Raw genomic sequence first — 27,484 nt, 5'->3', positions numbered from 1 at the left:
GTGCTGTTTGCAAAGCTGTGCTAAATCCTGACTCATCGCAGCTCTGGGTCACATGCTGCCGTCCCGGCCCTATCAGGGGCGTCTCCATCCTGCTGCTGCTGCAGCCGTTGGCTTAGAGGACACATCATCTCCCCTTGAGGTCCTGCATCCCTCCTCAGCTCCGTCCTCTCTCCTTTCTACCAGCACTTTCTCAGTCTCCCGTTCACCCCTGCCCTCGGAAGGTAAGTGTCTCCCCACGGCCAGCATCCCCTCCGACAGCTCGCGTGTTTCTGCTCCCCACCCCGTGCTCTCCGAACTCCACACGCACTTCGGGGTCCCCACGGAGAAGGACCTCGGCGAGCGGCATCACCAGAACTAAACTCCCCTCACTTCTTCCTCCTGCTCCTTCCACCTCTTTTCTCCTCACCTCCACCCTTCTCACTTTTCTTTCCAGGCAGCCCTTCCTTCCCTCGCCCTGGCGAGCATCAATTCAGACGTGAACCTAGTGGGCACTGGCAGAGGCTGCCCAGGGAGGTGGTTGAGTCACCTTCCCTGGAGGGGTTTAAAGGACGGGTGGACGAGGCGCTGAGGGGCATGGTTTAGTGACTGGTAGGAATGGTTGAACTCGATGATCCTGTGGGTCCTTCCCAACCTAGTGATTCTATGATATCGCAGGAGGGGGGGCAACCTTCAGGGCTTGGCGGTGGTCCCAAGGGCACTGCCTGGAGGTGCTGCGGGATGGGGCTTTCCCTGGGGGAGCAGAGGGGGGTGGTGGGGAGTAGGTAAAGCTCAGCGTTGGGGTAAGGACCCAGCTTCAGAGCAGAGCAGAGCAGCCCCCCAGGCTCCCGAGGTGTTGACATCAACACAGGCGCTCAGCCGGGTCCCAGGGAGAGGGAGGGATGGAGAGAGGGAGGGATGGAGAGAGGGAGGGAGAGAGGAGAGGGGGTGTTGTCTTCTCTGCACAGCCCCCCAGCACACAGCGGGAGGGGGCAGCGGGGGGGGGGAAGGATGTGACAGGCAAGCAATAGCTGCATCAGCCACAACGCTGCAGCAGTGCGGGCTTCCCGGTGCAGTGCCCAGCCCTGGGAATTGCAGCAGCACAGGGACTCGTGGCAGTGGCTTGGGGGAAAGGTCTCCACCATGCTGGCCTGCCTGGCAGGGAGGGGGAATTGCTGCAGCACAAACGATGCCCTGGTGACGGGCAGTGCCACGAGGCGCTGCCAGTCTCCCCAGGTGTCCTGCTCAGCCCCTGTTCGAGGGAGGCTGCCCAGCCTCCAGCCTGGCTCCTCTCTCCTCCCTGCTGTGGGCTATGGGCTCCCGGCTATGGCTCCATCCCAATCCCTTATCCCGGCTTATCCGCCTCTGACCTCCTTTCAGGACAGTGCTGATGATGCTAGGGATTTCAGGATGGTTCTTTGCACTGTTCAAAGGAGGGCAAATGGGGCAGCAACACAAATGGAGAAAGCGGCGTGAAGGACTAGAGAGGAGATCAAGTGAGTAACGGTGCAGGGTAGGCAAGGCTTGTCATTTGGCTTCCTCAGACCCAGCTCCAGCAGGGGCAAGCGGACGTGGGTAACGTGACCACATGAGCAGAGAGGTACGGCATCTGGCACAGGTCTTGCTGTCGAAGACCACGTTAATGGGGTCCTGTTCCCCTCTGCCCTGTGGAGGCTGCTGGGGCATGGCCCCGAGCTGGCCCTGCTGCAAAGGAAGCTCGCAGCGGCATGGGCACGGCTCTGGAGGAAGTTCCCGCGGCGTGTGCCAGATGGAGTGAGGAGCACTGCCAAAGCGACTGATGGGGGATCCCAGCCCAGATGGACACGGCGGAGGGCCTCACGCAGGCTGCACAGAGCCTTGGTGCTGCTGACTGAAACTCCCCAGTATGGGCAGCTCCTGCTCCAGCCGAGGCAACGGGGCTGAGAGGCAACCAGCTGCTTCTTAGCTCTGCTCAGTGCTGTGATGTGCTCTTTGCAGCATCCCCCTGCCCCATGCTCAGCCCCTGTGCTGGCCGTACCCCTGCCAGATGCTCACACGCACCACAGCGTGGTTCTGCCTGGGGCAAAATGCCCGCTTCCCTCTGTTTACCCCAGCCTGGCTTCTGCACTGAGCTTCTCAGTGGTTCTGCTCTGCTCAGGGATAAATCATAGAATCATAGAACCACCAGGTTGGAAAAGACCCACTGGATCATCGAGTCCAACCATTCCTATCAATCACTAAATCATGCCCCTCAGTGCCTTGTCCACTTGTGCCTTAAACACCTCCAGGGAAGGTGACTCAACCCCTTCCCTGGGCAGCCTGTTCCAGTGCCCAATGACCCTTTCTGTGAAAATTTTTTCCTAATGTTCAGCCTAAACCGCCCCTGGCAGAGCTTGAGGTCATTCCCTCTCGTCCTGTCCCCTGTCACTTGGGAGAAGAGGCCAGCACCCTCCTCTCCACAACTTCGTTTGTGGGAGCCAGGGGAGGAAAATTTGGTGAGGCCATGAGGTGACAGGTGCCTGGCTGCTGCTGCCTCTGGGGGGATGCAGCTTCTCGGAACTGCGTGACCCCACAACTGAGGGAATACAGAGTGGGACACAAGTTATTCTGGACCCCCTAGGGAGCAAACTTCAGCAAGAGAACCTCCTTCAAAGAGCCGTCTTCACCCAGCAGCCTGTTTTCTGCTTCAGGTTTTAAAAGGTGCATCCAAAATTACAGGTTTCCTCATCCCTTCTCATGCTACAGAGACGCCTCCTGGTCCCATCCATTTCGCCGTGTCAGGAGCAGGGTTGGAAGCCGGACCCAGTCCCTGTGTTTGTACAGGGCCATGCTCCTTCCATCCCTCCCTCCCTTCCGAGCCCTCTCTCCCATGTCAGAAGGCACCTCTGCCTTCAGCAAAATGGCTCCTCTGTCTGCTGGCCTCCTGCGCGCTCCTGTCGCCTCAGCACAGCCTGGGCTGGCGGCTCTTGGCGGGAGATGGGAAAGCTGAGTGGGATGCTCAGCCGCGGGCTGTGGGAGCTGGGCTGGGGCAGCTCATCCTGCCATGGGTTGGAAAGGGGCTGAGGGTCCTCCAGGCCATTCATGCCCTGCTCTGCATGGCTCTGCGGCCACTGCTCGGCTGGCTTCCTGCCCGCCGCACACAGACACAGTGGCCACGCGCTTGCCCGACGCTGGCAGGGACCATCCTTTCCCCCCGGCAAGGAGAAGGGAGACGCTGGGAGCTGGTGCCCCATCCTGGGTGCCAGGATCCCTCCCTCTCTGCTGCCTAGGGGTCCGGTGGCATCCTCCTGTCTCTGCCAGCCAGGCTTGTGTCAGGAGTTCGGAGATGGAGCAAGGCTCAGCCCTGGCACGGGGAGAGGAAACAGCTCAGCTCCCAGTTTGTCGTCTGCAGCAAAGGGACAGAATAAATTCAAATAGATAATCAGTTCCTAGACAAAATGTGGATGGATTCCCACATTTGGGGGGGTCCGGGTTTTAGTAGCATTTTCTAAATTTCTTTAAGCCAATAGTTTTAGCTCCAGCTCCTAAGGTCGCTCTCTCTTGGTCTCCCTTCTTTCTCTTGGTGCTTTATCTAGACATTAGAAGGGTGAGCACCACGACCTGGGGTCTCTCAGAGCTGAATGTATCCTGCCCTTTCCTCTCCACAGAGTCACCATGGCAGTCGAGCGGATCCATGCCCGCGAGATCCTGGACTCCCGTGGGAACCCCACCGTTGAGGTGGACCTGTACACACACAAAGGTATGTGGGTGAGGACCAGAGATGGAAGAGAATTCCAGCCCACCCTGGCAGAGCTGGCGCTGGATGGCACACTCTGCCAAGAGCATGGAGAGTCTTCTCCAGTGAACCTCTGGCAGAGAGCAAGCCAGGGAAAGAGGCAAGACAAAAAAACTCTGATTGTGCATGTGCTCAGCAACTTCACACACATTCCAGGCAAATGAGGAAGCGACAGCGACATGTACATGCACCAATGTCTCAACTGGAGGAGCTGCATCTGCGCTGGGCCTAGAACTCGGTAGGCTGAGGGGTCAGAGCAGGCATCTCACCAGTCTCTTCCCTCTTCACCAAGGCAGAAACCCTGCCTCAGTCTGAGGGGGAGGAAGCTGCTCCACTTCTGAGAGATGCTCCACCTCTGAGAAGACCAGTCATGTGCAGCCAGCCAGCAGAGCCATCCATTTGCACAAGTGGTTGCCACATCCTTTCCCTCAAAAGCAGGACAGAAGCAGGTGCCTGAGGGCTTTCTCTCCTTTTCACCCTCTCCTTGCCTCACACCTGTGTTTTGCTGTTTCCCAGGCATGTTTCGAGCAGCGGTCCCCAGCGGTGCATCCACTGGTATCTACGAAGCGCTGGAGCTGCGAGACAATGACAAGTCACGTTTCCTTGGAAAAGGTGAGGAGATCGCTGTTCCTCACACCATCCCTGGGGCTTCCTGTATATGGGGTTCCACCAGAGGGTACCACTTATCTGCTGGCGTGATGTAGGTGTGTCCCACTGTTTTCAGGGAGACCACAGAGGCACAGATTTAGCATAAAGTGAAAGATCAGGCCTCGATCTTCCCTTGCTGTCTCCCTCTCAGTCTATCGGTCCTGTCCCTTCCTCTTTCCACCCTCTTCTTTGCCTCAACCTCTCTCTCTCTCTCTCTCTTTCTCTGTCTCTTCCCTTCTTTAGGGGTCCTGCAGGCCGTGGATCATATCAACAGCACTGTCGCCCCAGCTCTCGTGGGCTCTGTAAGGATTTCTCTTTGTTCTCTCTTGTCCAAAACTTTCTCTGGTCTGTCTCTGTTCCCCGATCTGTGTTTCTGCCTCTCTTCACCTCACTATGCAGACATAGTGATGCTCTCTGTGAACCTGGGTGTACTCCTCCTGCCCTCCATGCCTGTGTGTGTTTCCACAGTGATTTTTTCTCTCAGTGGAAAGGATTTAACGCTACCTGGTCCTCTACCACCTGACTAGTCCCCTCGATGCTCCCTGTGTAGCTCTCTCCCTCTTTCTGATGTGCTCCTCCTCACGCACTGAACCTCATCCACATGTCTGTGGCCTCACACCCATTCATCCCACCCAGAATTCACGGTGTGACAAGCAATGATCACACTGTGCAAGGTCTGGCTGCACCCACAGCACAGCCTTGCGGAGTGGTGGTGTCACCTCTGCAGCCTGTTTATACTTGAAGACCTGGAGCCTGCTCCAAGGAGAGCTGAGCTGAAGCCACATGTTACACCACATCAGGGGCTCTGGCTGAGAGCCCAGCTCTCTCCACCCCTAAAACATACCCAGGCTGGTGGAGGGCTGCCTGTGTTGGGCTTAGTCCTGCTCTCCACCTCGCTCCTAGGGGTGGCTCCATCCAGTCTACATGTGCTTGCTTGAGGTTTAGCATGTGCTGTTGTTCTGCCTAGCTTCTGTATGGCCACAGCACCACAAAGCTCCCTGGAAGCTGCCAAAAGGCTGGATAAATCCCCACGGGAGTCCTGTGTCCCAGCAATGTGTGGCCTTGGTGGGCTGCAGCCGATTTCCTCTCTGCTGTGGCTACATCTACACTGCGCTGCAGCAACATCACCGTGCTTACCTAACTTGACCAAGGCACTGATTGCTAGAGCTTTGTGTGTGTTATGTTCCCCCACAAGCTAAAAAAGGTCCCCGTAGACCCAGCTTTTCCATCAACTCCTTTCTTGCGCACCAGAGCCAATGGCTCTTCTCAACCTCCCTCTCTCAGGAACTATTTCTTTTGTGCAGGGCCTCTCCGTGGTGGATCAAGAGAAGATAGACAATCTGATGCTTGAGATGGACGGCACAGAGAACAAATGTAATTCGTTCTTCTTTTTTGGCTTGGGAAGTAAAGAGCATGGGAGGCTGGAGGGCCAGAGTGGGGGCAGTGTCAGAGCTGTGGAGACCCCCAAGACTGGGCTGGCAAGGGGAGCTGCGGGGAAGGAGGTTGGTGCCTGAGAAGCCTAACTCCTCCTTGGTTTTGCCCACAGCCAAGTTTGGAGCCAACGCTATCCTGGGAGTTTCACTGGCCGTGTGCAAGGCAGGAGCTGCAGAGAAGGATGTCCCCCTGTACCGGCACATTGCTGATCTGGCCGGCAACTCTGATCTCATCCTTCCTGTGCCAGTAAGACTCCTCCATCCTTGATACCCACCTTCCGAATCTCCAAAAGAAACTTCCAAGGGTGTGTTGGGAGGGAGAAAAGAAGGGAATACAGGGTTGAAATGTCAGCAGAGCGCACCTGCACTTGTCAAGGAAGCAAACCAAAGCAAATCTGTCTGGAAAAGAGAGGCCTGAGGAGGATACCGCAGAGGTTGTGGTGGGGGTTGAGTGAGGATTTCAAAAGGGCATCGTGAACCATCTGGGGTACAGTTCAAAACAAGGGAATGTGGGTTTTCACACCAAGGCTAGCTGCCCTATGAAACTCTTTCATGAAACATGTTGTGGATGCTAAAATTTTCTTGGGGTCAAGGAGAAAAGTCCTGGAAGGGAGATTTGATGTAGCATTGCTGATAAAGACAGCACAGATAAACACACACAGCTCAGGAGATCTCTGAGAGGGAAAGAGGTGGGAAAGTCCTTTCCAACAATTTGCTTTGAGCCACTGTTGGAAGGAAGACACCAGGCCGTACGTGCTTTTTGTCTGGTGCATTGTAGCTGATGTGCTATGTCACCCTGTGGGATGTGGCATGAACGGGCATGGTGGCTTCTCTGAGAGCCTCCTCTAGGTGGTGCCAAGATCGTTTCCTTCAGCTCTGATTCTCTTCACACGGACTCTTCCAGGCTTTCAACGTGATCAATGGGGGATCCCATGCAGGCAACAAGCTGGCCATGCAGGAGTTCATGATCCTACCCGTGGGAGCTGAAAGCTTCCGCGATGCCATGCGCATTGGGGCTGAAGTGTATCACAACCTCAAGAGCGTCATCAAGGACAAGTATGGCAAAGATGCTACCAATGTGGGTGACGAAGGAGGCTTTGCCCCCAACATCCTGGAGAACAGTGAAGGTGAGAGCCCCACAAAGATGGGGCAACCCAGCCTGCAAGGCTGTGACCAGGACCTTCCTACATCCAGCTCACAGCATTCCCTAAACGTTGGTTCAAAACATCATGCCTCAGTGTCATCGATCCCCTGTGTTAGGCCATGTTTTCTAATCTCCTTCTCTTTGAGGGGGCCTTGATCTGTCACAGCCTTTCCATACAAACCTTTCATGAGTGTACAGACTTTTCCAAGGCCTTCTCCCCACTTGCCACTGAGCTGTGGGATTGTATTTTAATTCTCTCTCGCCCTTTGGATACGTCCTCCACAGCTCCTTGGCATGTTTCTGTTGCACTTTAAGCTCCCTTCTACCTCTCCCATCAGACCATCATACTCTCAGTGGCTTTCATGTCCCTCTCCATGAGAGGTTCCCTCTGAAAGGCAGAGCTGTCTGCATGGGCTCTGATTTAAACCCTCTTCCTCCCAGCTCTGGAGCTCCTCAAGGAAGCTATCGACAAGGCAGGCTACACAGACAAGATTGTCATCGGTATGGATGTGGCAGCCTCCGAGTTCTACCGTGATGGCAAATATGACCTGGACTTCAAGTCCCCAGATGACCCAAGCCGCTACATTTATGCAGATGAGCTTGGCGACCTCTACCAAAGCTTTGTACGTGACTATCCAGGTGAGCTTCTGTGCTTAGCAGTTGGGAACCAGTCCTGATGTTACATACTTAACAGGTGCATCCCCTCTGTGGGGTGGGAAGCAAGGCACCTTTGACTCGTGTCTCTCCTGTTGTCCCTTCAGTGGTCTCCATTGAGGATCCCTTTGATCAAGATGACTGGGAGGCCTGGTCCAAGTTCACGGCCAATGTGGGGATTCAGATAGTGGGAGATGACCTGACAGTGACAAACCCAAAGCGCATCGAGCGAGCTGTCGAAGAGAAGGCCTGCAACTGCCTCTTGCTCAAAGTCAACCAGATTGGATCTGTCACAGAGGCCATCCAAGCGTGAGTCCAGAATGCTGTCCTTGTCCTGCAAAAGGGTTAAATCATAGAATCATAGAATTACTAGGTTTGAAAAGACCCACTGGATCATCGAGTCCAACCATTCCTATCAATCACTAAACCATGCCCCTCAGCACCTCATCCACCCGTCCCTTAAACACCTCCAGGGAAGGTGACTCAACCACCTCCCTGGGCAGCCTATGCCAGTGCCCAGTGACCCGTTCTGTGAAATATTTTTTCCTAATATCCAGCCTGAACTTCCCCTGGCAGAGCTTGAGGCCATTCCCTCTCATCCTGTCCCCTGTCACTTGGGAGAAGAGGCCAGCTCCCTCCTCTCCACAACCTCCTTTCAGGTAGTTGTAGAGAATCAGAGCAGGGTGTCACACTACCCAGTGAATGAATAAATTTTTGTCTCTACCAGAACATAGGATGCTGAGGGTCGGGGGAAAAGGTGCCTAGGTCACACTCTGTGCAGGCGGTGATTATAGGAGCAGGCACTACTGACTGTGTTTCTTGCTCCTGCAGCTGCAAGTTGGCCCAAGAGAATGGCTGGGGCGTGATGGTGAGCCACCGATCCGGGGAGACCGAAGACACCTTCATTGCTGATCTTGTCGTAGGACTGTGTACTGGGCAGGTAGGTGAGACCCAGGCCACACACAGGCCTGGAGGAAAAGCAAAGGGGTGTGAAGGCAGAACCCTTGCCCCACCATGGGAAACTGGTGCAAGTTATAACAGTGTCTTACAGTGTTTGTTTTGGGGAATGCTTTACAGATAAAGACGGGTGCTCCCTGCAGGTCTGAACGCCTGGCTAAATACAACCAGCTCATGAGGTAAGGGGCTTCAGGGATGGGAGAACAGAAGAGAGAATTGGGGAGTGACTAATTGGGGTGGGAGAATATGGAAGCCCAACAGTAGAAGGAACTTGTGGGGAAATTGTTATGAAGAAAAAGCACAGAGATAAAAGTAGGGAATCCCAGGGAGGTTTCTGGAGCAGACTTATTCCCTCCTTCTTGGCATGAGAGTGCAGCCCCACAGGCAAAACAGCTGGCAGGAGATGAGCTCCTCCAGCCCATGTCAGCTTGCTGGCCAATGCACCCTGGCTGATCTGGCACCCTGGTGCCTCTGATCATAGAGTCATTAAGGTTGGCAAAGACCTCTAAGATCATCCAGTCAACTGTGAGCCCAACACCACCGTGTAGATAAAACCATGTCCCAAAGTACCATGTCTACACACTTCTTGAACACATCCAGGGATGGAGACTCCACCACTTCCCTGGGCAGCCTGTGCCAATGCTTCATCTCTCTTTCAGTAAAGAAATTTTTCCTAATAACCAGTCTAAACCTCCTCTGGTGCAACTTGAAACCATTTCCTTTCATCCTATTGCTAGTTCTCTGGGAGAAGAGACCAGCACCTGCCTCACCACAACTTAGTTTCAGGCACTTGTAGACAGCAATAAGGTCTCCCCTCAGCCTCCTCTTCTCCAAGCTAAACAACCCCAGTTCCCTCAGCCGCACAAGGGACTTGTGCTCCAGCCCCTTCACCAGCCTCGTTGCTCTTCTCTGGACATGCTCCAGGACCTCAATGTCCTTCTTGTAGTGAGGGCCCCAAAACTGAACACAGGATTTAAGATGCAGTCTCACCAGTGCTGAGTACAAGGGGTCTTGCTGGCCACACCATTTCTGATGCAAGCCAGGATGCTGTTGGCTTCTTGGCCACCTGGGCCACAGGTGGCTCATGTTCAGATGGCTGTATCAAGTCCTTTTCCACCAGGCAGCTTTCCAGCCACTCTTCCCCAAGCATGCATCATTGCATGGGGTTGTTGTGACTGAAGTGCAGGACCCAGCACTCGGCCTTGTTAAACCTCATACAACTGACCTCAGCCCATCAACCCAGCCTGTCCAGATCCCTCTGCAGAGCCTTGCTACCCTCCAGCAGATCGACATTCCCAGCCAATTTGGTGTCATATGCAAACTCACTGAGGGAGCACTCAATCCCCACATCCAGAAAATTAATAAAGATATTAACAAGACTAGCCCTGACACCAAGCCCTGAGGAACACCACTTGTGACTGGCCACCAACTGTATTTAGCTCTATTGGCCACAATTCTCTGGGCTCAGCCATCCAGCCAGTTTTTTACCCAGCAAAGAGTACACCTGTCCAGGTCATGATCCGCCAGCTTCTCCAGGAGAATGCTGTGGGAGACAGTGTCAAATGCTTTACTAAAGTCTAGGTAGACAACACAGCCTTTCCCACATCGTCTTGGTGGGCCACCTGGTTGTAGGAGATCAGGTTGGTTAAGCAGGACCTGCCTTTCATGAACCCATGCTGGCTGGGCCTGATTCCCTGATTGTCCTGTGATGCTCCCTCACAGCAAGGACCTGATATGTGCTGTCTCTCTCTTTCCTGCAGGATTGAGGAAGAGCTTGGCGATGAAGCACGCTTTGCTGGACACAACTTTCGCAACCCAAGTGTTCTTTGAACATCATCCCCAGGACACAGTCACCTTGCTGCTCTTTCCCACCTCACAGACTCTGAAGCCCCCTTCCTTCCACTGCTCCCTTTTTTGCTCTTTCTCCCTCCTCCGCCACTCGATCCCCTCTCACCTCAAACCCTCTCGAGTTCAGGTGTCCCCAGCTAGATGTACCCAGGTGAAAGATGAGAGGGTGGCCTACACCCTCTCCCATGCTTTGGGGTCATAAGCATTTCTGGATCTAGGCATTGTGTGTCTTTTGTTTCTTGTGCAGGGCCACGTCTGAGCCACTGTGTTCACGGGTTAGGCTGCAGGACCGTGCTACCCAGTGTGTTTCCCTTGTACGCTGAAGCACGTGCAGTGAACATAATGTGCTTGGAGAATATGTGAGCCTATGGTGTGTTTGGAGAAGTGTCGCACCTGTAGCTATGTTCGGATGAGTGTCGCTGGTGGCTCGCTCTCGTTGTGCATGTGTGTAGGTGTATGTGTACTGGCCTACAGCATCCTTGTGCCCCAAGTGTGTGTTTGCGCTGAGCCCTGGTGGGACCCAAGCGTCCCCTCCTTCCACTCTGAGTGCCGTGCTGTGTTGGGCTGTGCTTGCCAGCATCTTAGCGTTGAAGTGCACTGCTGTCCCTCACCGGGTGTGCGTGTGCGTGTGCTGTCAGTCTCCAGGTCAGCACGTAGTACTGTGGGGCGATAAATTAAAACACATCCGTAAACCAACCCATGCTCTCATTTGCTTCTCGTGATGTTTTTCTCTCTGTTTCCTTCCCTCTTGCACTCCTTCACCCTCTTTTCTGCTCATAATGTCTGCCTCACCTTCTGGACAGCCCATGCTCAGCTGAGCAACAGATAAACTACAGATCCCTAATCTCAATTAAAATGTATTTCACACCTGAGTTGCCCGGCTTGGCCTGATGTTTCTCTCCCTACATGCCAGTGTTTGGGAAATGGGGACATTTTTCCATCTAAGCAGGAGAGGCTCATGTAGAAAAGTAACCAATGTAAGCAGAGGGGACCACCAAGAGAAAGAAAACTCTGTTACCCCCGCCTTCTTTCACAACCTTGTCCCATATCCAGACTGCTCTGTTGGCCACCCAGCAGGGGAACATGGAGGGAAAGGCAGATGGGATGGTGGGAATTGTCCCCACCTTCTCCGCCAAACCATGTCGCATGAAGATTTGCTGTGCAGGGATTTTAATTGTGCCCTCCTATGATGTAAAGACTTCAGAGTCAGCCACAGGCCAGCTACCCACTGAAGCCAAGTGATGGTACATTGGAACTGCAAGTCTTTGAAGAGAAAAAGCAGATCCTCTTTCCCCAAAACGGGCTTGCAGAACAGTGAATGGTGGGTAGGTGGGATGTCAGGCTCTCTCAGCTCCATCTTGTTCCACAAGGAAACACAGCAGTACTTGGGAAAAGCAGTCGGTGCCCCAGCAGGCTGAGTGCCAGCAAACCCCAGCACCTCCTCAATAGCGTTATTTTGGACAGACTCCAACAAAGGCAGGAGGCTGCAGGATGCCACTGAGAGAGATCTGACCCAAGCCATGACGGAGAATAAATGGCAAACCCACCTTGTTCACTGTTACCAGTTCATGTCAGGAGCCCCTCTGTGTAGTCAGGCACACTGAGGTTCTGCAGACCTCCTGCCCCACCTCACGAGGGTTTCCAGACCATTGCTTAAGTCACACTACCTTGTCTTTTGTTACAAGCAACAGTAACGACTGAGGTTGCTCAGCAAGCCCCTTCAACTGTGTCCTGTTACAGGCTTTAAAATTGGAAGACAACGCTTTAGAACACTGGCATTGCACTGCTGATTCTTTACTAAATAGTATAGAAAGGGGAGTAAGTTCAAGAAGAGAAGACAAAGGTTATGGCGCACATACCCAGAACAGAAAAGAGGGCAGGAGGGAGAATGCAAGGCTAGAGGCAGGACAGGTTTCTCGGGGATTGCTAGTGGATACTGAACAAATCTCGACAGTAATGAATCGCTTGTATCTTGCCTATAAGCTCTGTGAGGTACCACTTCAGCCTCTTGAAGGAGCAGCTCTAAACTCACCCCAGACTCAAAGGCTGCACCTTTCTTGAGATGAAGAACCATATATTCTTCAGTCCAATAAACTGGGTTGACTTCTACCACAAGAGGATTATTCCTCTGTTTAGCCCCAACGTGGCCAGTCCAGCTGATCTGCGATACTTTGACCTAGAGGTCACCCAAGAAGCTGTTTCCACCACCACCACCCAGACGCCTGACCCAGCAGCTCCAGTGCTGCAGATACTTTTAAGGACTTTACAACACACCAAATGAAGAGGGCATCTAGGTTTTATAAAGGCTTTGAGAAGCCAGACTTTAACTGAACGGGGTTTATGTTTGTTTTCCTTCTCTCCTTCACTCACGGTTTAACACTATGTTGCACTAGTGGAGGTTCAGGTTAGACACTAGGAAAAATTTCTTCACCAAAAGGGTTGTTGGGCACTGTGATGCCGCGAAAAGGCCAAACTCAATAATCAATGCCAATCTGATTATTAAGCAGGTATACTTACCTGGCAGGGGACACAACCATGATCAGGCAGGTGGTTTTCCCAGGGCGAGGCTCATCCCTTGCACTCTAGGTGTGCTAACCCCTGTGATTTCCCCAAATGAGGGAAACTCAACTGCATCATTTGTGGTAGTGGAGGACTGCGTTTGTGACTTTTTTTTATTTATTATTTTTAAGAAGAAATTTCTTCACTAGGAGGGTGGTGAGGCACTGGCACAGGTTGCCCAGGGAAGCTGTGGCTGCCCCATCCCTGGAGGTGTTCAAGGCCAGGTTGGATGGGGCCTTGGGCAGCCTGATCCAGTGGGAGGCATCCCTGCCCATGGCCGGGGGGTTGGAACTGGATCATCTTTAAGGTCCCTTCCAACCCAAACTATTCCATGATTCTATGATTCTATGTTCCTTTACTATGCGGCGCCAGGCACACTGGGGCTCATTTTGCCTGGAGTGGACAATTATTGAGGCTGGTTACATGATTTTTATGCTAGTTAAAGATATGTGTTCATATAGATTCTGAGAAACATGCTACATATTCATTCTTCTTCCTGGAATAGGTGTGTCTATCATAATCAGTTCCCAGGCTCCTCTTCAAGGTTGCATCTAGTCCTAGTCCCTGTCATCTGGCTTAATTAGATACAGTCACATTCTTGCCACATTCTTTGTAACCACAGCCTTGCTAAAAGTCCTCACTTAAGCATCAGTATCCAGGCACAGGCGAGCTAAAAGTTATTATTCAGGCTAGTCCTACATTTTAGTTCTAAAATCACAAAATCTATACATAATATTCAAATATATAATAGGTTGGCAACTTACAACAGATCATTTCTTCCTTCAGCTGGCAAAGGCTGCCCAGGGAGGTGGTAGAGTCCCCATCCCTGGAGGTGTTTAAGAGATGGGCAGATGAGGTGCTCAGGGATCTGGTTTAGTAGGGGACAGGTACGGTCGGACTCATGATCTCGAAGGTCTTTTCCAACAAGATGATTCTATGAAAGCCAGGCTGAGACGTTCCTGCTGGGGGCAGGAAGAGGGAGGCATTGCTGCTGGGGTTTGCGAATGGTGTGGTTCCTGACGAGGAAGTATAGAATCATAGAACCATTGAATCATTAGGTTGGAAAAGACCTTTGAGATCATTCAGTCCAACCACACTTGTCTACTACTAAACCGAATCCCCAAGCACCTCATCCACCCGCCTTTTAAACACCTCCAGGGATGGGGACTCAACCACCTCTCTGGGCAGGGATTTTTGAAAAAGTTTTCTAACTGTCATATTCCAAGAGCATCTCCTGTCCCCCCTGCTCCATTTGTTTGTATGGGTTTTTTTTGTGCAAGGGAGAAAGGGAAGCACCCTGGGTGGTCTGGTTACCCAGTTAAACACACTCAGGGTGGTCTGGTTATCCAGTTAAATACACACAGCGTGATCTGGTTACCTGGTTAAATGCACCCAGGATAGTCTGGTTGACTGGTTGAATACACCCAGGGTGGTCTGTGTTACTTGTTTAAGCGCACCCAGCATGGTCTGCTTACCTGGATAAACACAGCAATGCCGTAACAGCAGGGAACCTGTACATATGCCCCCGACATTGGGGGAAGGACTGGATAGCAAAGAGTTACAGCCAGTGACGAATTGCCATGTCCCTGTGTCAGAGAAGACACGAGAAAGCACTGAGGCGATGAGAATGCATTGCGCCGTAGCAGTGCCTCACCTTGGTGCCTTTCCTAAATTAAAAGTGTTTGTCATCGATGCCACAATGAGGGATATATGACTCTGGTATGTTTACTTGGGTCACTGCAAATATTTATCCTCAGCCAATGTATCATAAGATAGGCGCTGCTTTCTCTTTGCCTCAGTGGCAGACATGTGGTTATAGTTTCTTTGTGGCAGAAATGCCCTAACCCGCTGCTATTCCCACACCCGAGGACTCCCGTTGCATGAGCTGTTGTCTCCATCAGATTGCTGTACAATGTGCATTCAATCAGAGCATGAGGAGCAGAGGGATGGGCTGGAGATGCGATGACAATATCTGTGAAGGGAAACATTTGTTGGATTGCTTTTCTTTTACGTCTCAAATCTTACTCTGTTTAGATGACATTTTGTGTGCTGTTAGAGGGATAATTTAACACTTAGCCTTCCTGAAACCTGCAGAATTGTTCTTTGATTTCTAAATAGGTGCACGTGCCCACGCAGGAGCTAGAAGGGAGATGTCACTGGATGAGGCTTGTAGAGCGCACAGGGAAGCCTTAATGGCAAAGAGCAACTGAATTTCTCTGGTATATTTTAGTCTCTCTCAAGAATGATGAGGTGGTGCTCAGCCTTGGGAAACCACCAGCTTTAACAAAGGAGGCTGGCTGAGACATTCTGCTGAACATCTGACAAAAGGTTCAAAATTTGGGTGCTGGGTAATTCCTCTAAGGTGTTGGGCACTTTATTCGAGTGAAGAAGAGTATTAGGCTCTGTTGCCAAAAGACTAGATGCAGACAGCATGGACAGATTGTCAGGAGTACGTTATGAAACTCACTCACAGGGCAAAGACCAGCTTACCAGACAATGGCACGTCTCAATGTAGAAGCAGCTAATGGTGTGCTGCGCCGTGCATGGGGGAGATAACCCCTGCGTAAATGATGGATGTAAAAGGATGAACAGTGTGCATCTTAGGGGTCTCTGCTGGCACAACGCGTATCCTGCCATGCCTCAGACATCAGCTGTACAGCTATGACAGACTGGCACATCTAGTGAACAACTGAACTGGAGTGATGGGTAAGGTTACCACCCTTGCCCCTCACTTCTAGAAGATGCCAGACTGCACATGAATAAACTTCCACAATTAACATGTCCTGAGCTGCAGCCCAGGCCCAACTAGCTTGATTAAATGGTAAACTGAGGTAGCTCATTGTTTACCAGTCACTGAGCCATCTCAGCTGTGGGGACAGCCATTGCTGGGAGGCTGATGAGACTGCGGCAAGGAGGTTAATAATCTTCTCGGTGTTTCATTACCAAAAAATACCAGTTTGCAGATGTTATTTGTGTGTGTATGAGAAAGCAAACCAGGAGAAGTCATGCCAGGTAGTCCTTGTTGGGTTCTGACTTGGAGAAAGCCTTTCCCTAGGCCTAGTGCAGACTGGAAGTCTTGCTTGATCATTCTTTTCATTGAGGTTACTACTACGTGTTGTGCGTCAAAAAGGGCAACGGGGTTCTGCATGTTTTAAGAACTAGAGCTTCATAAAGAGATTGAGATGGGAAGGAGTGTCCGGAGGTCTTCACTCCAAGCTCCTGCTCACAGCAGAGCTGACCCCAGATCTAGATCAGGCTGCTCAGGGCCTTGGCCAGGCGGTTCCTGAGCATGTCCATGGCGTAGATTTTCCATCCCTTCTGGGTACCGGAGCCGGTGCTGAGCCACCCTCGTGGAGGAGGTTTTCCCTCGTTGCAAATTCTGTAATCATTTTGCTGTGCGTCCATCAGAAGACCTTGGCTATGACTTCTCTACACCCTCTCCCCCCCCCAAAAAAAAGAAATAGCTGAAAAGAGTACTTAGCTCCCCTTTAACCTTCCTCTACTCTAGACTGAAAGAATCAGCTCCTTCAGCCTCCCCTCGTATGCTATGGGCTCCAGCACCATAACTGCCTCATTGCACCCCCACAGGACTTGGTCCAGTTCATCATCATCTCTCTTGTGCTGTATTTCTGCAAGAAGGCTACATCCCGGCCAAGGCCTCTCGTTTCACAGGCTACTGTCTCTCCCCTGACAGAAATGGAAAGCAGTGGGATGATGCAGCTGAAGATACCTCATGAGGCAGCGTGTTCCATCTCCCTGCTCTGAGAGAGGACTAGCTACACCCCAGCAAACTTGGTTTGCTCATTCAGCCTCCTGGTTGGCTCACAGATTCCCCAGTCATTCATCCATCCGGAGAAGGTCCAGCTAGCAATGCTGCATCTTTGATTTGTTCAAGGTCTTCAACCTGTGGATTTCAAAGATGAGATAATTCTCCCCTGTGTTCTGCAGCCAATCCACCTTGGTCTCTCCACATGAGCACACATGACCGTTTGTATTGCTCTTGTCTATTTTCCACTTCTGCTAACCATGCCGGATCAGAGTAAAGTTGGCCTTGCCTGGCGGCAGTTTGGCTATGAGGATTTCTGAGCGGGGAAGGTGAAATGGTTTGCTACCTTTGGGAAGGCTGACAGCACCAAGACTCCTGGTCACATCCTCCACAGCCTGTCCTCACCAGCCGTAGACCTAGGAAAGGTCCTGACCAGCTGCACTTGACTTCAGTCACTCCTCGCTTTTATCTCCCTGGCCAAAACCCTTAACAGAGTAAATACAATTATTTCTGAAAGGGAATGGTCAAAAACCTTGGCCAGCAATGGAGATGCTGTGTCCACAAGTGAAACCTCAGAAGTCAGGATTAGACAAATGCAAATTGTTACCCTGCGCCCTTGGTCCTGCTTCTCTTGCAAATCCTCTCTGATACCCTTTCATAAACTAAGACAGAAGAATTTACAGGAGACCGGCCTCCTTTGATGAAATAATACTAAACCTAGTAAGGTTTCCATAAGGCATTGGGGTGCCTGCCTCTTCTCTTAAGGAAATAATAAATTACATTAAAAACTTGATAATAAATTTAACATTTGTTTAAGTCAAATTTTTGAACTTAAGCAACTGACCTAGTTATGGGAGATCATGACATGAAAACCATTTGCGGCTTGATTTTGTGCTAAATAAACTTGCTGTCACCTGTTACTGATCCAGAAGACCCTGAGACTGAAGCAATACCAACCATTGCAGCTTTTCACAGCAGCTCTTCCCCACACCACAAACCTTAGGGATATGGATATTTTGTTTAGCATCCAGAAAACAGGGATTTTGACAAGATCTTCCTTCTACATGAATCATCACTTTGGCCTCCAAGGGTCACACTCACCGTGAGCTGGGGATGCCAGGCTGTCAGCTCCTAAGGTAACAGAAACAGCTGTGACAACTGCAAACACCACTACCTCAACGGCAGTAATTATGTCCTTTCTTGTTTTCTGGCGCTCAGGTTGGTGAGACACTTTGTGAAGCAGATAATGCCTACCTCTGTGCCTGGGAGCAACAGGGCATTATTTTCAGCATAGCACGGCTGCAAAAGAATGTTCTGAAATGCTTCAGACTGGCCACCCAAAAACAGCGGGCAGTTTTGCAGACGTTAGGCAGAGCTTTTTTCAATCCCCCAGTCCACGTGTGGAAACCAGAAAGTCCTAGAGAACAATAGCACCCTGGAATTACTGCTGAGAGGGCGGAGGCTCTTGGCAAGCATCAAGACAAAGAGGTAGGTTGGGAAGAAGGGTGGATGAAAGAATGAATGAAGGCTGGAGGCATGAGGCATGCTTATGTTGTGCAATGGGGTGCTGCATGCCAGTGGGGCTGGCTTGGGAATGAGGTGCACCAAGAGAAACGCTGCATCCAGGATAAACAGGGAGGCCCCGAATTGGTACAGTACCACTGGGAACAGGGTGTGGAACAGACGCATCGGGAGCCACCAAGAGTGTTGCAGGGACATTGTTATTAATGTTTTCAAAGTGTTCAGGTAGTTAGCACTACAGAAAAAATAAAAACACAAGCCACGAGGAGACGAATGCATTTGTATTCAGTGCTGAGCTTGGATGCTGTACAGTAAACAGTGCTTGGAGCCATGTAACGGACAATAAGAATTACTGAATAAACATCCGTCAAGAGCGCACCATCCAGCCGGCACACTGGAAGGCCCTGCTGAGGAAATATTTTGTGATTACACTTACAGGCTATCAGAGTGCAATACAGGGACTTGCCCATACGCATACAAAATCTCTTTTGGTTAAACGTGCAGACAGACATGTCTGTGTGACGCAGTCTGGGTTCTGCTCATACAACCAGACCGGCTGTAGGTTCTACATCGAAAATGGTCAGGAAGGGCAGCACTTGGTCACTCAGAGCTTCTCTCCAGATTGGGTTTCCCAGCTCCAGCTGCCCATGCCCCTAGAGAAGTCAGTGGCAGCGCCTGCATTCGGATTAGACCCTTTGGTGACTTTACCAGCTAACAAAACCAACGAGCCGCCCCCACTCCCCTCCTCAAAAACCTTCCCTCAAAGGCAACTTTTCCAAAATGGCCATGTTTGCCCTCAGTGGGGCTGAACTCAACTGGCAAGCGGAGACGGCTGCCACCAGCCCTGTTTTCCAAGGACACAGGCGTGGGCGTTTCACGTTTTCAACACTTGGGTGACCTACGGCTCCCCACAGCCTGGTGCTGCCGCCGCTCTCCTGCTCCCCCGCACCATTTTGCTCGTACATCCAGCCATGGTTTCTACATCTAAAATGGTCGGGCGGCACTTGGTCACTCGGAGCTTCTCCCTGGGCCCACGGTGGCCGGCTCCAGCTGCCCCGTGGCCCTGAGAAGTCAGTGGCAGCGCCCGAATTCGGATTAGACCCTTCAGTGACTTTACTGGGCAACAAAACCAACAGCATCCCCCAACTCTTTCCCCAAGAACCCTCCTGCGAATGCAACTTGGCCATTTGGGGAAGGTTTGGCCTCGGTGGGGCTGAACTTCAGCGGTGAGGGAAGGCGGCCGCCACCACCCTGGTTTTCCGAGCCCACGAGCGAGGATGTTTGGTGTTTCCAGCACCCGGGTGACCCACAGCCTGGCGCAGCCGCCGCTCTCCTGCTCCGTTTTGCTTGTCCGACCAGCTCCTACATCTAAAATGGTTGGACAGCGTGTGCTCACTCAGGGCTTCTCCCCGGGTCGTGTTTGGGGTCTCCAGCCGCCCGTGCCCCCCAAGGAGCCGGCGGCAGAGCCCAAATCCGGATCAAACCCCTCGGGTGGCTTCGCCGGGCGACAAAACCCACGGGCTCCCCTCCCCCCACCCTCCCTTTCCCAAACATCTCCATTTGGAGGCAACTTTTCCAAAACGGCCATGTTCTCCCTCGGCAGGGCTCAGCTCCCACTTTGCCACGGGAGGATGGGTGCTGCCAGCCCGTTTGGTTTTTTTTCCGAGCACACGGGCGCGGGTGTTTCCCATTCCCAGAGCCGGGATGCCCCGGGAGGTGGCGGGGGGTGGGGGGGCCGGCGGGGCAGCCCCGGTGCGGGAATGGGGAGGAGGGACGGCGGGGCAGCCCCGGTGCGGGAGGCGCGGGCTCCGCTCCATCGCTGCCCCCCCCACCCCCCCCGCCGCCGGGCTCTCCCTTTGTGCCGTTGCCTGGTAACGGGATGGGAGGGGGATGGGGAGGCGGCCGGGAGCGCGCCCCGCACCCCCCCACACCTCTCCGCGAGCTGCGGGGAGCATTCCCCACCTGGGGGGCAGCACCGAGACCCCCCCCGGCAGCCAGCGCTGAGAACACCCCCCCGCCCCGGGGCAGCGCTGAGACCCCGCAGCCAACGCTGAGCACCCCCCGAGAAAGTGCTGAGGCCCCCCCCTCCCCCCCGGGGCAGTGCTGAGACCCCCCCCAGCCTTGGGGTTCAATGCTGAAGCCCCCCCTCCCGCAGGTACCGCTCCCCTATGACCCCCCCACCATCCTTCGCCGAGGTGGGGCAGCGTTCCCCGCATCCCCCGCCCATCCCCATCCCGCCTGGCTGCTCCCCCTCGCCCCCCCTCCCCGTGTATTTGTAGGGGGGGGTTGGTCCTTCGCCCCGGCGCCGTCCTGCCCAAAAGGCTCCTCCGGGCTTTCCACCCCCCACCCCCCCTTCTCCTCTCCCCCCCAGCCTTTGTGAGCGCGGGGCGGCTGCCGGGTCCCCCCTTTTTTCCCCCCGTCCCACGCTCCCCGCGGGTGGGTTTCGGGGATGGGGGCGCGGGGATGGGGGGGGGCGTTCGCGGGGAGGGGGTTGGTGGGTTTGCGGGAGCGGGGGAGGGAAGGAGGGGGCTCGTTCTGGGTTCTTCGGAAATGGGAGGTGGCTTAAAGGCGGGCAGCGGTGGGAGCGGGCGGCGGCGGAGGGAGCGGGGGGCGCGGCGGGAGAGGGGGAGAGACCCGCTTCCCTCCCCCCCTCGCCATCTCCCCGCTTCGAGCCGCCGCGCCGGGCATCCCGGGAGACGCGAGAGGAAACGAGGGAAAAAGGAGGAGGGAGGAAGAAAAGAAAAAAAAAAAAAAAAAAAAAAAGGAAAGGAAAAAAAAAAAGGGGTGGGGGGGTTGAGGGGGGGGAAGAGCAGCGTTTAAATCCCTTCCCCCCACTCCTCGCCGCCTCCATTCCTCCCTTCATTCGACCTCCCCTCCGCAGCCGCCGGTGAGTCCCTCGCCCGCTCCCTCCCCGCTTGTCATTGTCGCCCACTCGCCTCGTTCTTCCGCGGGGGCTCCTTCCCCCCCCCTCCCCCCCCGGTCGGTCTGTCGGGGGCCACGGAGCAAACCGGGGGGGGGGGGGTGTGGGTTCGCGGTTAACCCCCGCGGCGCTGGGGGGGAGGGGGGCGGGAAATGTGCCAGCCTCACCGGGGGGGGGGGGGGGGGGGGGACGCGATTCACGGTGTGTGTGTGTGTCCCCCATCCTCCTCTGTGTGTGTCCCCCCCCCCCCCGCTCCTAGTCCCGCACCCGGGAGCGCTCGTAAATCACCGCTGCCCGCCCGGGGCTCCTTTTGCCGCTCGCCGTGGGAGCGCCGTGTCGTCCCCCCACCCCCCAAAAAACCTCGGGGGGCGCCGCGGGGGTCCCGGGCGGGGACACCCCCCGCCATGACGTCACCGCCCGCCGAGCCCCCTGCCCCGTGGCGGGACCCTCGGGGGGCGGGGGGGGTGGGGTGCGGGAGTGTCCCCCCCCCCTTCCTCGCCCTCACCCCGAGCGTCCCCCGCCCCTTCCCGGGGAGCCGCGTATTGTCCCCGCTCTCCCAGGTGCGGCCGGAGGAATGTTTGGAGACGATCTTTTGTGGTTTTTTGGTTTTTTTTTGTTCCCCCTTCAGGCTGTGAAATCGGGGCGCCCGGCATCGCTCCCTCGCGGTGTCCGTGGCAGCGGGTGGGATTCGCCCCTTCCCGCTGCCCCCCTCCCATCCCCCCACCCCGCGCCCCCCCATCCTCATCCCAGGGACCCGCTGGGTCTCTGCCTGGGGACCAGGGACAGGCATCCACTACCCACTGCCCCCCATCCTCATCCCGGGGACCCGCTGGGTCACTGCGTGGGGACCAGGGACAGCCATCCACTTCCCACTGTCCCCCCATCCTCATCCCAGGGACCTGCTGGGTCGCTGCCTAGGGAGCAGGGGCGAGCATCCCCCTCCCAGGGCCCCCATCCTCATCCCGGGGACCTTCTGGGTCTCTGCCTGGGGACCAGGGACAGGCATCCACTTCCCACTGCACCCCATCCTCATCCCAGGGACCCATTGGTTCGCTGCCTGGGGACCAGGGACAGGCATCCCCCTCCCAGTGCCCCCCATCCTCATCCCAGGGACCCGCTGGGTCTCTGCCTGGGGACCAGGGACAGGCATCCCCTTCCAACTGCCCCCCCATCCTCATCCCAGGGACCCATTGGTTCACTGCCTGGGGACCAGGGACAGGCATCCCCTTCCCACTGCCCCCATCCTCATCCCAGGGACCCACTGGGTTGCTGCCTAGGGAGTAGGGGTGAGCATCCCCCTCCCACTGCCCCCCATCCTCATCCTGGTGACCCGCTGGGTCACTGCGTGAGGACCAGGAGCGAGCATCCCCCTCCCACTGCCCCCCATCCTCATCTTGGGGACCCGCTGAGCTCCAGGTCGCTGCGTGGGGACCAGAGACAGGCAGCACCTGCTTGGCTGGGGTGGGCAGCATGGGGAGGGGGTTTGTGCTCCCTTCCAGCTGGCTGCTGACCGGGCTGTTTGTCCATTTTTTGGGCAAGTGGCATCTGTTTGCCGTGCTGCCCGTGCCATCAGCCCCGTGGCCTCCCCGGCTGTCGCTGTGCTTTGCTGAGTGGCCGCTGTGCTGCTGGAGTGGCAGCCATTTGGTCACCGTGGCATTGCTTCGCGCGCTGCCTCTGCTTGGCATCGAGTTCTGCCTTGTTGTGTATCCCACAAGTTGCCTTCCAGGCTGGCAGGATCTTTCTTTGCATTTGTCTTTGATTTCTGTGGCCAGTTAGTTGCCAGAGTGGCTACTTTAAGAATTTCTGTGGCTCTTGTCTGCAGGGTCTGTTTTGCAGTGCTGTGTCCTTACCCAGATGGTCGTTCAGATTTGGTTTTGTTATCTCTGGTTTTATTGGGTGGATTGCATGAGAACCGCTGTGGCTTCCCAGCGTTGAAAAAGTGAGGAGAAAGTAGTGGGCCATTGTCCTAAACTGGGTGTCAGGAAAGCAGAGAAGAAGGAGCTCTGGCCTCAAGCTGTGTCAGGGGAAGTTTAGGTTGGACATTAGGAAAAATTTCTTCACAGAAAGGGTTATCAAGCACTGGAGCAGGCTGCCCAGGGAGGTGGTTGAGTCCCCAGCCCTGAAGGTGTTTGAAGGCAGGTAGATGAGGTGCTTGGGGACCTGATTTAGTAGTGGACAGGTACGGCTGGAGTTGATCTCAATAGTCTTTTCCCACCTCCTGATTCTATGATTCTGTGTGTAGATGTGGCACTTCAGGACATGGTTTAGTGGCCATGGGACATAGGTTAGTGTGTATGGTGTTGATAGTTGGACTTTAGGATCTTTGAGGTCTTTTCCAACCTTAAGGATTCTATGAGAAGGAGTGGGAAACGCTATTCATTTTGTGTCCACCTGAATAGTGGAACGAGGCTCCATGGTTCCACGCCCTTCAGACATGCCTGTGCCTAAAGCTTCAGAGTTTGGCCTTGACTTCTCCCTACAATCAGTGTGTAGTTGTCGGCACATCAGCTGAATCCCTGCCTGTGTACCTCTGGTTTGTAACCCAAATCCCGCAGTTATTTGAGTTGAAAGCTGGATTCTCCTTTCCTCTAAGCCCGAGGGTACTGTGCATCACTGCTGTGCTGCATGTGCATCCCTGAGGGGCTGGAGCTCCAAGATGGTTACCCATGGATGGGACACTTGTAAATGTGGATGATCAAAATTGTTTGAATTAATTTCATTCTTTTTTCTGTATTTCTTGGCCAAGTTGTTATTTTTACATTTGTTATTGGTGACTGCACAATCAGTGACTTGTGTATTTCCCCAGCTTCTTGGGAGTGATCTGGTCTTTGAAACTAGGCTTTTCCAATTGTGATTCACGATGGAGCTTTTCAAGTATGGCCAAGAAGTGAACACACAGTACGATGGTCCTTGCTGGAAATGATAGAACCCCTCCAAACATTTGAAAATTAAATGTGCAGTGGATCCTAATGGAGACGATTAACAGGTTTAACCTGCTGCAATGGCCTACCTTTACCTCTCTTCCTACCTGTTAACCTCCTCCCCCAGGTTTTATACCCCTTGTATACCTTTGAAAGTTGCTTGCATTCTCACCTTCAGATTTGTCTGCACAAGAAGTTACAGTTGTGTTTCTTGTGGGCATGCTTGTATTCCAAAACAATCGGCATGTATGGAGCTATGATTCTCTAGCACAGCGGGATCACTGTACTAAAAGCAACCTGATCTGTATTTTTCTTTCAAGAAGGGGAACATCTAGTGTAGTTGTACTAGAAGATCATTGTAGGTCCGTTCCAACTGAAAGATTCTATCCTGATTTATTTGTAGCTGAAATGAATCAGGCAGGTTTTCTTCCTCCCAATGTTCAGCCTCTGTCACTATAACATACCTTCCTGGTTCCTCTTGGATCTCCCCTATGTTCTTCAGCGTTTTTCTTGGGGCTGGAGATGGAGTTGAGGGGAGCAGTTGCTGTGGAATCCAGAGCTGTGTAGGGAAGAATTATTTGTTTACTGGATCTGGGGTGTAATACCATTGCAAATGCAGTCTCTGGAATTGGTCTGAACATTTATTCAGCTGTGCTCCTCCTTAAATATCTACCTGAATGTTCACCTGATCTATTTTAGCAATTTGTGTGCCTGCCTTTTCTTCTGAGAACTTGTTTCCTCCTCTGTCAGACTGTATTTTCCCAAGTTCTGTCTTTTTCTTTCTCCCATTCTCTTCTGGACAGGAAAAAAATGTGTTGCCTTCAGTGGATTTTCTGATCTCTTTCTTCCTCCATTAGGTGATGCTATGGAAGTATGAAGTATATTTCCTGCATTTATCACTTCATCTCTTCCATCTGTACTTCTTGAGGGCTGTTCCTAGTGAAGTACGGAACAGTAATGCTTTACAAATTTCATAAAAGCCAAAGGACAAGGCGACACAAGTTCTGAGTATGTTTAAAAGTTGATGTGTCTCTGAAATAGTCATACAGTTAATCAAGTGAGCTTCACCTAGGGTATGTATCTTCTGCAGAATTGATTCATGTCATCACTGCCTGAGTCTAGCCATAGCGGATGGTTTAACATGAATGTGAGATGCTCCATCTCAGTGCCTTGCCTGAGTTACTGAAGCTGCTGCAGTGCCCAAGACATCTGTTGCCAGATTGGCCAGGTACACATCCCATTCCTCTTTGTGTCACGCTGAGCTGGACGCTGGAGAATCTATTCTGTCCTTCTAGTCGTGTGTTGGGCAATTGTGGGCCCACAGTCTATGTCCTCAGTGAGGCGCGTATGGAGAATGATGGGATGGGGATGCTTCCAGCTCAAGTGGTTTGAGCTTCACCTCTGCCTTAGTCTGGTTGGCTAGTCTGGGCTTCAAGTGTTGTGGGGGTAAGGCTTTGGCATATGTTAAAAGTTTAACACACGTCAACTTTGTAAGAAAGCAATCCCTTCAGAAGCATTGCCTTGCTCCTATTTCTGACAGTGCCCTTGCAGAAATCTCTGCCAGTCTCTTCTCTGTGCTTGTTGTAGTGGTGAACACTGATTTGTTGTTATCTCCTGTAAAGATATCAATGTTTGATTGATCTTTGTGACAGTATTTTCACCTACAAACCAAAGGGTAACTGCAATATGTTCTCTAAGTAATTTCAGCCAATGATGGCCTGTCTGGACTTTGTTGAAGAAGGGTAGCTGGTTGCTTTCAATCTTCCTTCCTGTCTCCTGCCCTGGTAACATTGTTCATCATAGATCAATTTAGCTGGAAAATTTTAGTCTCCTACAAGCCGCTTGGCAATACCTGGTTTCTTCCATGAGGTCTCTGTGTTGTAGATCACTTAAGTTAAGGTTGCATTTGGGCAGCCTTCGCCTCTTGGAACAGTGAATTAGATATGCTTTCTCTGTGTGTGTGTATATTTAGGTGTGTGCATATATCACAATATACAAAAAAATAGTCTGTATAACATATCCTATATAATACATAATGCTATATCGTATATTCAATTTTATATTGATATATACAGCTTAGGATATTGGATATAAATTGTATCTTTAGCATTTTGGGTATACTACTGTTTCTCTTTAAGATGGTGCAGTAGATGAAGTGGTTTTCCTCAGAATTATTCAGTTTGCCAGACACATGAAGAGGATCTACCCTCTGTGAAGAGTGGTTTGTCCAGTTAGGATTATCCATCAAGCTCATACATTTCTAGACCATCGCTTTGAGAGTATAGTGGAACTAAGAGCTAGATCCCATTATTGTTTGGCCAGCCTCTCTGACTGCTAGTGACTTTAGCATTGAAAAACCAGTTCTGATCACCTGGCTGCTCCACTCCCCTGCACAGCGCATGGCAGGGAATGTCACTTGGTGGTCTTTGCAGAAGATGTTAGAGGATTTTCTCTAGAATAAAATAAATCATGTAAAGATTTCCAGTGATAGGCTAGGTATCTCTGCATGTTTTTCAAGTGATTGATTCCTCCCACTTTTCACATTTCATACTTTTATGTGTGGATTTTGTTTAGCTTCAGCTCCTATGCATTAGACCTGGTGTCTTTGTCTTGCAGGTTAAAGAGCCCTCTGCTGTCAGAAATCTTCTCTCATCGTAGGACTTGTAGGCCATGGTCATGTTGTCTTTTAACCTTTTCTCTGAATAAGCTAAATATATCAAGCTTCCTAAGGATCTCGGGGAGGAGTTATCAGACTTCCTTCTTGTACTTTTTTGGGGAAGTTTTTAATTAGTTAGCAGCATTTTTGGAGTATGCAAATAAAAACTGCATGCACTCCTCCCATAAAGGTCCCACCAGTCCTCTTTATAGTCAGATAAAAATCATCTGTCCATTCCTGCTCCTGAAGAGTATTCCTTTCTTTATGCACTAGTGGATTTCATTCATAGAATCACAGAAACATAGAATAATTTGGTCGGAATAGACTTCTGAGGTCATTGAGTCCAACTGTCTAGTTTATACTACTGTATAAACTGTCTGATATAGTTTAGTCCACTACTAAACTATATCTCTGAGCACCTCACCTACCCATCTTCTAAACACCTCCAGGGATAGAGACTCAACCACTTCTCTGGGCAGCCTCTGCCAGTGCCCAAGAACCCTTTCAGTGAAGAAATTTTTCTTAATATCCAATCTAAACCTCCCCTGGTGCAACTTGATTCCATTTCCTCTCACCCTATCACTTGATACTTGGGAGAAGAATTCATTCAGGAGTAGCCCCTTAGACGTCTTGCGCTGGTTTTGCTGGGTTCTGTTTGCTATCTTCAGCAAGGCCCTTTCAGAGCTTCTGTGTATCTTTGGATCTTCCTTGGACCTTGATAGCATTC

General features: G+C 52.4%; 1 protein-coding gene and 1 non-coding gene across 2 annotated transcripts; both read left to right on the top strand.

The window, feature by feature from the left end:
* The first annotated feature begins 62 nt into the window (after window positions 1-62).
* On the top strand, window positions 63-11,286 carry ENO2 (enolase 2). Its single transcript, XM_069865539.1, has 12 exons — window positions 63-221; window positions 3,603-3,694; window positions 4,247-4,342; window positions 4,622-4,680; window positions 5,683-5,752; window positions 5,925-6,058; window positions 6,716-6,938; window positions 7,397-7,594; window positions 7,717-7,918; window positions 8,441-8,549; window positions 8,687-8,745; window positions 10,327-11,286. The coding sequence occupies exons 2-12, from the start codon at window positions 3,610-3,612 to the stop codon at window positions 10,394-10,396; spliced, it is 1,305 nt and encodes a 434-aa protein (XP_069721640.1). The 5' UTR covers window positions 63-221; window positions 3,603-3,609; the 3' UTR covers window positions 10,397-11,286.
* Window positions 11,287-12,923: 1,637 nt separating this feature from the next.
* Window positions 12,924-13,088, top strand: LOC138716899 (U1 spliceosomal RNA). The gene has a single exon (XR_011336767.1). It is a non-coding gene; the product is annotated as a U1 spliceosomal RNA (small nuclear RNA).
* The last annotated feature ends 14,396 nt before the right edge of the window (window positions 13,089-27,484 follow it).

This window comes from Phaenicophaeus curvirostris, chromosome 1, assembly GCF_032191515.1.
Source record: "Phaenicophaeus curvirostris isolate KB17595 chromosome 1, BPBGC_Pcur_1.0, whole genome shotgun sequence".
Classification (NCBI taxonomy): domain Eukaryota; kingdom Metazoa; phylum Chordata; class Aves; order Cuculiformes; family Cuculidae; genus Phaenicophaeus; species Phaenicophaeus curvirostris.
Note: the sequence above shows the minus strand (reverse complement) of the source record. Positions and strands in the feature narration are given on the sequence as shown.